At 39.1% G+C, this 12,357-nt stretch overlaps 1 protein-coding gene across 1 annotated transcript; it reads left to right on the top strand.

The window, feature by feature from the left end:
- Nucleotides 1–7,674: 7,674 nt before the first annotated feature.
- On the top strand, nt 7,675–8,936 carry LOC120029734 (cholesterol 25-hydroxylase-like protein). Its single transcript, XM_038975002.1, has one exon. It carries the CDS (start codon nt 7,704–7,706, stop codon nt 8,460–8,462), a length of 759 nt encoding a protein of 252 aa, XP_038830930.1. The 5' UTR covers nt 7,675–7,703; the 3' UTR covers nt 8,463–8,936.
- Nucleotides 8,937–12,357: the final 3,421 nt, after the last annotated feature.

The raw sequence follows: 12,357 nt of genomic DNA, 5'->3' as shown, positions 1-12,357 counted from the left end.
AAATTTATGTTCAAACAGCTCTCCTGTGAAGTCGTGACTTGCGACATACGCCTAGTTTCCTGAATCGGGTCACATTTATTTGGATACATCCATAACAATGAGCTAATGAGGCGTGATTTCGCCTGGCATAGAAAATGTGCTCACTCGTCAGGACACTGTTGTTCGGAGGAGCTAGCCAACAACACAGCTACAGTAACACAATCACGTCAAACTGAAGCTGGAAAGACAGCAAATTAGCTGCGTTTTGTTGTACCTTCTTCAATTGACATTTTTTTGTATATATCCATTAAAATGATGCCAGCTGATTCATGATTTCGACTTGTTGAGAAATGCTGCCTGCCTGTCTGTCTCGTCCCGACTCCCGACACGTTCATTACCATGGGACTGAATATTGAAACAATGTTGCAAATGTCGGAGAGACAGACAGCAAGGTTTATACAAAGCTCTGCTGTTGAAAACATAATGTTAGTGTAAAAGAAATGTGAAATCATGTCTAGATGCTTTCAATAATGGAGATCAAGTTTATAAGTTGCCTTGCTGGGCTGATGAGACAGTAAATTGCGCAGTCAGATGGAATAGAGTAAATAGGCAATTTATAGGCATGGATTTAGCTGGTGGCAATTTGTGGAATAGGCACTGGCTGGAATGCGATTTTAACCAATCAGCATTCAGGATTAGACCCACACATTGTATAATTTATGACATTTTATGATTACATGTTTATGAACATGTAGGATAAGACATGAATACTTATTTTCCACCATAATTTGCAAATAAATTCATTAAAAATCCTACAATGTAATTTTCTGGATTTTTTTTTCTCATTTTGTCTGTCATAGTTGAAGTGTACCTATGATGAAAATTACAGGCCTCTCATCTTTTTAAGTGGGAGAACTTGCACAATTGGTGGCTGACTAAATACTTTTTTCCCCCACTGTGTGTGTTTTGGGCTTCGTTGAATTTTTGGGTGGAGTATTAAAACTAGAGGTCGACCGATTATGATTTTTCAACGCCGATACCGATTATTGGAGGACAAAAAAGCCGATGCCGATTTATTAAAAATAAATGTTTTATATATATATATCATACACACACACACATTTTTGTAATAATGACAATTGCAACAATACTGAATGAACAATGAACACTTATTTTAACTTAATATAATACATAAATACACACACACACACACATACACACACAGCTCTGAAGTGACAATGATACTGAAGAGTCTGCTTAGGAGACAAATACTCTCAACTGTTTGAATAAAAATAGAGTTTAAGTTACCTGTGATGAATGTTGAAAACAAAAACTTTAATTTCTAAATGCAGGAAATCCTATTTTAATAATGGGCATGGTAAGAATTGACGACCAAAGTGCGAGTCATAATTCCCATGACACCTTCTTGCAAAATCTGAAAAGCGGTTCCTTCATTTATTCCATAGGATATTTTTAGATTCACTTAAAATAAGGTCTGTGTTTCGTGTAGGCTTACACCACCTTGCCAATTTTATAACTGTGTAGATATCCATAGGACAAGGTAACTCTGATCAATATTGGCTAAATTTAAGCGAAGATTAAAAAAAATTGTAGAGTGGATTTATGAAAATATGTTGACAAACGTTACCTTATCCTAGTGAGATTTACACGGGTATCAAAACGTTGAGACGGTTTAAGCCTGCACGAAACACAGACCTTATTTGAAGTAGATCAAGACATTCTCTATGGAAGACATGAACGGTAAAATAACGAAGGAACCCCTTTCAAGTTCAGCCGCAAGTTATTATTATAACGCGTTGACTATTTCTCTCTAAACCATATACCTTTGACTAATCCGGAAACTATCACCTCGAAAACAAAACGTTTATTCCGTTCCGTATTTTATCTAACGGGTGGCATCCATGAGTCTAAATATTCCTGTTACATTGCACAACCTTCAATGTTATGTCATAATTACGTAAAATTCTGGCAAATTAGTTCGCAAAGAGCCAGGCGGCCCAAACTGTTGCATATACCCTGACTCTGCGTGCAATGAACGCAAGAGAAATTACACAATTTCACCTGGTTAATATTGCCTGCTAACCTGGATTTCTTTTAGGTAAATATGCAGGTTTAAAAATATATACTTGTGTATTGATTTTAAGAAAGGCATTGATGCTTATGGTTAAGTACACATTGGAGCAATGACAGTCATTGATTGATTGTTTTTTATAAGATAAGTTTAATGCTAGCTAGCAATTTACCTTAGCTTACTGCATTCGCGTAACAGGCAGACTCCTCGTGGAGTGCAATGTAATCAGGTGTTAGAGCATTGGACTAGTTAACTGTAAGGTTGCAAGATTGGATCCCCCGAGCTGACAAGGTTAAAAATCTGTCTTCTGCCCCTGAACGAGGCAGAACGTTCCTAGGCCGTCATTGAAAATAAGAATGTGTTCTTAACTGACTTGCCTAGTTAAATAAAGGTGTAAAAAAATATATACCGATTTCCGATTGTTATGAAAACTTGAAATCGGCCCCGATTAATCGGCCATTCCGATTAATCGGTCGACCTCTAATTAAAACCCCCTATTTCGAATTCCTGCGCCTGTCTCCAATCATTTATACTACATGACACCTCTGGCCAATCCCACAAACACTCATCCACTTGTACCTTAAGACAGAAAACATGACTTTGTACGTCAACACACGTTTGAATAAGAAAAAGCGATTCTAGATTTTCCCCTAAGTGAATTTTATCTCTTGCGATAATATCTTCAGTTAAACACTAAAATGGGACACCTATGGTAATCTAGACTTCAGCCATTGCTTTAGTTTTGTAAAAGCTTAAAATAATGAAACTGATGCTCCTCTTCAGGACATCCATAGTTACTCAACATCTCCTGGAACTTACAAGATCATTGTGTCCTGAAAAAAGCTCAGAAACGAGGGCTCAATTCAATCCGTAGCGCTGAAGATCCGCTTTATAGCAAGGTTCACATTCAAAGGAAATTTCCAATTGAGCCAACGTATGCAGCTTTTACCGTGAATGCAGTCTCCGCTAACGCGGGAACTTTGCCTTTAAATTTATAGGGCTGTAGCGCAGCTCTTCAGCACTACAGATTGAATCGAGGCCTAAATGCCAAGTTTATGTCCACAAAGGTTTTTGGATTCGACACACTGCCATAATAGCAGTCAAACTACAAACATAAACATCCATCTTAGTAGAGAGTTAATAAGTGGAGGAAAGGGTCATTTATAATCTCCACTGTGGTGAAATGTAATGTCTTCTATCTTGGTTGATGCATCAAATACTGTCACTTATCCTTCCAAACAGAAAAATTGAAAACATCAATTTCAAAGATAAAAAATATATAGATCATACAGTAGTTTAATTGCGCACAGACACACACTGATGCTCACACTCACAAGATGCAAATTCAGACAGTGATCTAAAAAAGTGATAGGATAAAATTCATGTAAGACAACAATGTTCCTTTGCCCATTGACCTAAAAAAAAGATGTTACAATCAGCCTCTTTTTATTTTCCCTGAAGCCTTTCAAAAGGATAATACTGATCATCTTGCCCAAACCAATCTCCCTGACGCCACCCCTGTGCAGAAATGAAATTCTGCATGATAACCTTGCCATTGCGCAATAACACTTATCTTTATCGTTTACATTAAAATAATTTAATTTCTAATGGAAGGCTTCATGTACAAAAAACACAAAGAATATATGCTGAGAGTAGGAAAAACACAGTATTATATAAGCATGCAATTAAACAATGTGTACTGAAATAGAAAAGCTTTGAAATTGTAAAGGTTTGGGTAATTTGGGTTTTTGAGCTTCTCAGCAATACAACAACAGCATTACGTAAAAATGCATTACAACACAATATTTGTTTTAAAGTAATAGGCATTGCAACAACAGGGTATTGTTGTGAAAGTACTAGGCAGATGATATGAATGATAGAGAATGGTGCGAATAACAATTGACTACTGCTCTGATTTATCATAGTTTGTGTGGGTTGGTGTGAGTCATACTTCAATGAAAAGACCTCTTTGTATTCACATTTCACACAGTTTAAGGAATTGGTTTATATTTCAATTTGCCTGGTCTTGATATACTCCAAGACTGTAACATTATCTGTCAGCAGTTTTTACTGTACACTGTCAAATATGTCCTGTACATTTTAGTGTATATATAGTAAATCTGCCTGTGTGCGATTTATCCTTTCTGAGGTCACCAGAGATCAATAAGTGCTCCTCAGTAAACCTTTGATAATCATGATCTCTTTCTCTTGTTTTAAACACATTCCTAGAAAATATTGTTTTACAAGCAAACAAAAGTTCAGTGGTGGCCTAAACATTGATTCCTCTTGAATCAAGTTCAAAGAACCTTGTGTTTTAATGTTTCTTGAAAGAATTGAAATTTTTCAAGACCATGATGCGTAAGAATGTTTATTTATAGTTGTAAGCTCCAGTTCAAGTGTTCTGAGATATTTGATGACATACAGTGGCTTGCGAAAGTATTCACCCCCTATTCACCCCCATTTTTCCTATTTTGTTGCCTTACAACCTGGAATTAAAATGGATTTTGGGGGGGGTTTGTATCATTTGATTTACACAACATGCCTACCACTTTGAAGATGCAAAATATTTTTTATTTTGAAACAAACAAGAAATAAGATTAAAAAATGGAAACTTGAGCGTGCATAACTATTCACCCCCCCCCCCCAAAGTCAATACATTGTAGAGCTACCTTTTGCAGCAATTACAGCTGCAAGTCTCTTAGGGCATGTCTCTATAAGCTTGGCACATCTAGCCACGGTGATTTTTGCCCATTCTTCAAGGCAAAACTGCTCCAGCTCCTTCAAGTTGGATGGGTTCCGCTGGTGTACAGCAATCTTTAAGTCATACCACAGATTCTCAATTGGATTGAGGTCTGGGCTTTGACTAGGCCATTCCAAGACATTTAAATGTTTCCCCCTAAACCACTCGAGTGTTGTTTTAGCAGTATGTTTAGGGTCATTGTCCTGCTGGAAGGTGAGCCTCCGTCCCAGGGTCAAATCTCTGGAAGACTGAAACAGGTTTCCCTCAAGAATTTCCCTGTATTTAGCGCCATCCATCATTCCTTCAATTCTGACCAGTTTCCCAGTCTCTGCTGGTGAAAAACACCCCCACAGCATGATTCTGCCACCACCATGCTTCACTGTAGGGATGGTGCCAGGTTTCCTCCAGATGTGACGTTAGTCATTCAGGCCAAAGAGTTAAATATTGGTCTCATCAGTCAAAATAATCTAGTTTATCATGGTCTCAGAGTCCTTAAGGTGCCTTTTGGCAAACTCCAAGCAGACTGTCATGTGCCTTTTACTGAGGAGTGGCTTCCGTCTGGCCACTCTACCATAAAGGCCTGATTGGAGGAGTGCTGCAGAGATGGTTGTCCTTCTGAAAGGTTCTCCCATCTCCACAGAGGAACTCTGGAGCTCTGTCAGAGTGACCATCGGGTTCTTGGTCACCTCCCTGACCAAGGCCTTTCTTCCCCGATTGAAAGAGTCTTCCATTTAAGAATGATGGAGGCCACTGTGTTCTTGGGGACCTTCAATGCTGCAGAAATGTTTTGGTACACTTCCCCAGATCTGTGCCTTGACACAATCCTGTGTCAAGAGCTCTATGGACAATTCTTTCAACCTCATGGCTTGGTTTTTGCTCTGACATGCACTGTCAACTGTCGGACCTTGTGTAGACAGATGTGTGCCTTTCCAAATCATGTCCAATCAATTGAATTTACCACAGGTGGACTCCAATCAAGTTGATAAATGGAAACAGATGCATTTGAGCTCAATTTAGAGTCTCATAGCAAAGGGTCTGAATACTTATGTAAATAAGGTATTTGCAAAAAAAAGTAATACCTGTTTTTGCATTGCCATTATGGGGTATTGTGTGTAGATTGATGAGGATTATTGTTAGAATATTTTATCAAGGGTTAAGATAAATGATTAAATAATTATACCCAGAAACTTAACCATTATGATTATTTGTTTGGTAGCATGTAGGGGGTTAGAAAGGAATGTCTGTGTGTGTGCCTAAAGAAAACTAAGGGATCATTAACCTATGGTTGAACCTCTAAGCTATAACTCTGTGGAGATAAGGTATAATAGTTCAAGCCCTCTGGGTTTTCCCTATCTGGGGTGGCTGGAACTGTCAGCTAAGGGGTAATAAACTGGTAAAAGGCTTCAGGAGATAATCCAGATGAGTGTGTATGTATGTGCGTTAGTAATAGAAGGGATAAAAAGAACGGTTTTTTATATGCACGTCAGAGTACCCTCAAGAATAAACACTATTGATTAATTTGGACACGGGTCTATGTCTATTTTATGCAAATAAGGATCTTACATATTCTTAGAAACGGACAGAGTGTTTGCTTTGTATAATTAAATTGGTTAATGAACATCCGGTCGGCACGGTCACAGATAGGATCAGAATTGAGATTTGGGAATGTGCGTGAGGTAAGCTTGGAAAGTACACACTGGATTTTCCGAAATGGGAGGATCTCAATTTGTAACCTGACTCCAAAGAACCAGTCAAGACAAGTGGAACTGAACTTACCTTATCTTATCTCAGAAAGGGAGAGTCACCACTTGACTCACTCCCGCTCTCTCCTTGTGCTGTCATGTGTGTGAACATTAAAGATGCCTCTGATATGATGGGTTCCTGTGTAACCTGCTTAAATATGTTTAAAAGTGTGATTCGTAGGTTAGATGGATAGACTTTTAAGTGGAGATGAGGATGGATTTTAGACCCGAACTAACCCCTAGTTAGTTTCAACATGCAGTTTACAGAAAGTTATCTTGACATTCCTCATAATGCATACAAAATGTTGTAATTACTGTGGTTTTGTGAACAGATGTTTATCAGGAGCAGGGCTTGATAGATCATAAATGACTAATGGTCTATTATCCAGCTATTCACTCTAAATACCAAGGCAGTCGACCATTCAACATCCGGAATGAGAGGTTTCCTTTTCTGTTTGACTTCTGGCACTGACATAATACTGTCCAGGAACACATCCCTAGTACTGATGAATGGAAAGTTCATTTCATCACACATTGGAATGTGAATAGAAGGCAAATGAGTGGAATGGAAACAGAAAGCAATCAACAGCACCACCTACTGTTTGCATCGTCACTATGCCTAGTTCTCAGCTCTCACAGGAATTCTGCTACACAGGTTAAGTTATCAGAGGGTCACGGCTCTGTTGTAACAGTGGTAAAGTCTCTCTGACTGTCAGTGGGTCAGACCTCCATCAGCTCTCACCACGTCGTTTGCTCCTGGCAAAATAAAAATGTTCAACCCACCCCTCCTCCTTGTCCCCCTCTTCCCTTTGATAACATTATGCAATACAGTGAAACTTTGATATACCTTAGCTTAGAATAACACTCATTTCTGGTTATAAATGTATTTATTTATTGATTGTATTGAGATTTCCAATACAGGCACACAGAACAACCATACTCCGAATCAGATAACTGAGCTAAGTGTGGAATAAGTCAAGGGGTATGAATACTTTCTGAAGACACTGTAAGAAGTCAACAGGAAGTTTAGTAAGGCTATATAAGGACATCTGTGGGCGGATACTTTTCACAGAGAACTCATAAAAAGGGAGAGCTTTTGCAGGAGGTTGTTTAAACACGCACGTCAAGCTCACACACAAGACTGAACACAATGCTTTTACAGAGCCTATGGGACTTCATACTGGGATATAATGCGTGGCTCAGATCACCTTTCTTCCCTGTGCTTTTCTCCCTCAGTGTCTACCTCACCTTCTGCCTGCCCTTCGTGGTGCTGGACCTCCTCTCCCCCAGGCTGGCCTGGATCAGGACCTTTAAGATCCAGCAGAATAGCCATGTCTCCTGGACCATGATGTGGAGCTGCCTGGCTCACTCCCTCTACAACCATGTAGTGTTCCTCTTCCCTCTCACTGTGCTGCACTGGTTCTGGAGGCCAACCAGCTTCATGCCCGAGGCCCCCGGAACGCTGCGTCTCATCTGGGACGTGGTCGCCTGCCTCCTGCTGTTCGACTTTCAATATTTCATCTGGCATCTGCTGCACCATAAGGTGCCCTGGCTGTACCGGACATTCCACAAGGTGCATCACAAGCACACATCCACCTTCGCCCTGACCACTGAGTACTCTGGGGCCTGGGAAACCCTGTCACTGGGATTCTTCGCTGGGGTCAACCCTCTGCTGCTGGGCTGCCACCCCCTGACAGAGATGCTCTTCTATGTTCTGAATATCTGGCTTTCTGTGGAGGACCACTCTGGCTATGACCTGCCCTGGTCCACGCATAGACTGGTGCCCTTTGGGCTCTACGGTGGAGCTCCACACCACGACCTGCACCATCTGAAGTTCAAGTCCAACTATGCTCCGTACTTCACACACTGGGACAGGGTTTTGGGGACATTGCACAAGCATTCAGACTGAATTTGTGCACAGAAGAAAGTGCAATTGGACATCTTGAATATCTTTTATGTTAAAAGGATGGGATGCAGAGAGCATCACTTTGTGATATATTGTATTATATGCTGATGTTATTTAGCATAGTAAAGATAAAGCTGTATTTAAGTTATTTATTTAATTAAACGTGTTATTTATTATGGCATAGCCTGACAGCAGATTTTCTATGACTGTTGTACATGAAAGTTCTCTCTAAAGATTCATGCAATGGACTCAAATTTAAAAAAAAACAGTTACATTAACCAGTTTAGAGCTGTGATGCTAGTTAATTTGACTGGGATTGAATGACTGAAAACTATTGTGAATGTTTGTGTTGACTTCTCAGTGCTACTGGGTGAGCATCACAGAACAAAATGTTCAGCTGTTTCAAGCTGTATGCAGTATTAACAAGAGATAACCCCCAACATTTTAGTTACAAAACAAGATGTAATAAAACTTATGACCTAAACATGTGTGTGGCTCGCTTTCATTAATCTACAGTCTTCTGTACGTAAGCCTATTTGTTTATACGATGTTGTTGATTTATAGAGATGACTGTTTTCAGATACAGCAATGCTGCATGCAGAACAATCATGATGGTTTCATATGATGCATATATACATAAGTATAATTTGCGTACAATAATTTGAAACCAATGAGTGTACCACCGTGCACCAAAGAGATTTATATTGATGCATGTTTCTACTAGTGTTCCATTAGGGCTCGAGACACTTTAAAGAGGCAGATTACTCATAAATAATGTGGTCTATATTACTGGAATCAGGTGAAAGTTGTGCCAAAATCCACTGGTGACAGGATGCAGACATTTCCTGACCTCCCCGCGAGGGGAAATACAGAATGAAGTCCACTATTTATACAAGTGCAGTAATCAACCTTGCCCCCATCCACACTTCCAAACCAAATATGAATTCGCCAAAGCCTCATCTAAAAAGGGAAAAGGACATCTTCCTGAGATTGACAATTGAGAATTCCCGAACAGGAGAAGAAACAATATAATTCTGCAGACAAAACAGAGCCATCAGACACTCATTTCCTGGCCTATGACATTTTCTGATGATATCTTTGTGAACATGTAGGATTCTTTGTGAATGTTATGATAGCGTTTAGAGCAGTGTTTTCAAGATAGTGGTTTGCAGACCACTGGGGGTCGCCACTGGCCCATGGGTTGTGGTCAAGCCTGTTTTAAGGTTAGAAGAGGCACTGGCTTTGTTTTATCACTGAGTCACAGGGGAACACAAAGTGGTGAACCACTGTTTGAAGCAATATCACTCACACAGATTGAGAATATTATATTATTTCATGTCTGCTATTCATGGTTCACTTTTAAAGACAACTAGAAGTACGATGTATCCTAAGATCCTCTGTCTCTTTCTAAAACAAATCTGAACAACATTGCTAATGGGTAATACCTGAGAATGATGGTGTTTATGTTTTGCTATGATGGTGAGTACTCAGGCTGAGATGAGTCTTGCAGACATAGGATCTTATTTTGATCACTCTTTTGCTGAAAATTATTTTCCTGTACTGCAGGAAATCCAAAAGTGTAGTGTATTCAAGGATTAAAAAGGCTTCTGAAGTTGTACATTTCTAATTGCCCTAACGTAAAATGTATCTTCCCCTACAAAGATTGACCATTAATTATAATCCACATAATAATTCACATTTTCTGTTGCTGTAGGATTATTGTCCTGATGTAGCAAACTAGCTCAAATTAAGATCCTACATCTGTATTAGTGGACTAGGAGAGCAAAAATATAACCACTGTTCGAAATATTCTGAATGCCCGATCGCATTAGTACTGACCACAGATCCAAACATGTCTGAGGTTGACTGCTTTCCAGTTTTCAATTCTCTTACTCAGTCTCTCCCCATACACAAGTGGCCTGTGGCCAATCCCACAAACACTTATCCACCACGAGACAGCAAACATGACTTTCTACATCAACACACATGTTTGAACAAGGAAAAAGAGATTCTCTATTTTCCCCAACATTTTCCCACCACCCCAAACAAATCTGTATACAAATAATGTGCATTTTATCTCTTGCGATAATATCTTCAGACAAACACTAAAATGGAACACAGATGTCCAAAAACAAAGATGTTACAATCAACCTCTTTATTTTCCCTGAAGCCTTTCAAAAGGATAATACTGATCATCTTGCCCAAACCAATCTCCCTGACGCCACCCCTGTGCAGAAAGGAAATTCTGCTTGACGACCTTGCCATTGCGCAATAACACTTATCTTTATCGTTGACATAAAAATGATTACATATTCTAATGGAAGGCTTCATGGACACAAAACACAAAGAATATATGCTGAGTAGAGGAAGAACACAGTATTATATATGCATGCAATTAAACAATGTGTCTACTGTAAGTCATTACTGTATGTGTTTTACATACAGATCCAAACAGCTTTTAGTGAATGTGAATAATGTGTTGGGTACTGCGTCAAAACCTTTGAAATAGAAAAGGTTTGAAAAGGTTTGGGTCATTGAGGTTTTTGAGCTTCTCAGCATTACAACAACAGCATTACATAAAAATGCATTACAACACAATATTTGTTTTAAAGTAATAGGCATTGCAACAGCAGGGTATTGTTGTGAAAGTACTAGGCAGATGATATGAATGATAGAGAATGGTGTGAATAACGATTGACTACTGCTCTGATTTATCATAGTTTGTGTGGGTTGGTGTGAGTCATACTTCAATGAAAAGACCTCTTTGTATTCACATTTCACACAGTTTAAGGAATTGGTTTAGATTTGAATTTGCCTGGTCTTGACGTACTCCAAGACTGTAACATTATCTGTCAGCAGTTTATACTGTATACTGTCAAATATGTCCTGTACATTTTAGTGTATATATAGAGTAAATCTGCCTGTGTGCGATTTATCCTTTCTGAGGTCACCAGAGACCAATAAGTGCTCCTCAGGGAACCTTTAATAATCTTTTTTATTTGAATTTAAATGTAACCTTTATTTAATTAGGCAAGTCAGTTAAGAACAAATTCTTATTTACAATGATGGCCTACACCAGTCAAACCCGGACGACGCTGGGCCAATTGTGCACTGCCCTATGGAACTCCCAATCACGGACGGTTGTGATACAGCCTGGATTCGAACCAGGGTATCTGTAGTGACGCCTCTAGCACTGAGATGCAGTGCTTTAGACTGCTGCACCACTCGTGACCTATTTCTCTCATTTTAAACACATTCCTAGAAAATATTGTTTTACATGCAAACAAAGGTCAATTGACTCCCGAAACATTGATGCTTCTTGAGCCAATGAACCTCATGTATTCATGTATCTTGCAGGAATTTCTCAAGACCATGAAGTGTAAGGATGTTCGTCTATAGTTATTGCTGATTGGTTAAAACCGAATTCCAGCCGTTGTCTATTCCACAAGTTTCCACCGGCTAAATCTACAACGTTATAATGTCTATTTACTCTGTTCCATCTGACTTCACAATCCACTGTCAAATCAGCCCAGCCAGGTCATTTACAGTTGAAGTCGGAAGTATACATACACCTTAGCCAAACACATTTAAACTCAGTTTTTCACAATTCCTGGCATTTCATCAGAGTAAAAAATTCCCTGTTTTAGGTCAGTTAGGATCACCACTTTATTTTAAGAATGTGAAATGTCAGAATAATAGTAGAGAGAATGATTTATTTCAGCATTTATTTATTTCATTACATTCCCAGTGGGTCAGAAGTTTACATACATTCAATTAGTATCTGGTAGCATTGCCTTTCAATTGTTTAACTTTGTTCAAACGTTTCGGGGAGCCTTCCACAAGCTTCCCACAATAAGTTGGGTGAATTTGGGCCCATTCCTCCTGACAGAGCTGGTTT

This window comes from Salvelinus namaycush, chromosome 35, assembly GCF_016432855.1.
Source record: "Salvelinus namaycush isolate Seneca chromosome 35, SaNama_1.0, whole genome shotgun sequence".
In the NCBI taxonomy this organism is placed as follows: domain Eukaryota; kingdom Metazoa; phylum Chordata; class Actinopteri; order Salmoniformes; family Salmonidae; genus Salvelinus; species Salvelinus namaycush.
Note: the sequence above shows the minus strand (reverse complement) of the source record. Positions and strands in the feature narration are given on the sequence as shown.

Excerpts from the sequence above, each read along its gene's own strand:
- LOC120029734 (XM_038975002.1), top strand. The coding sequence starts at position 7,704 with ATGCTTTTACAGAGCCTATGGGACTTCATACTGGGATATAATGCGTGG.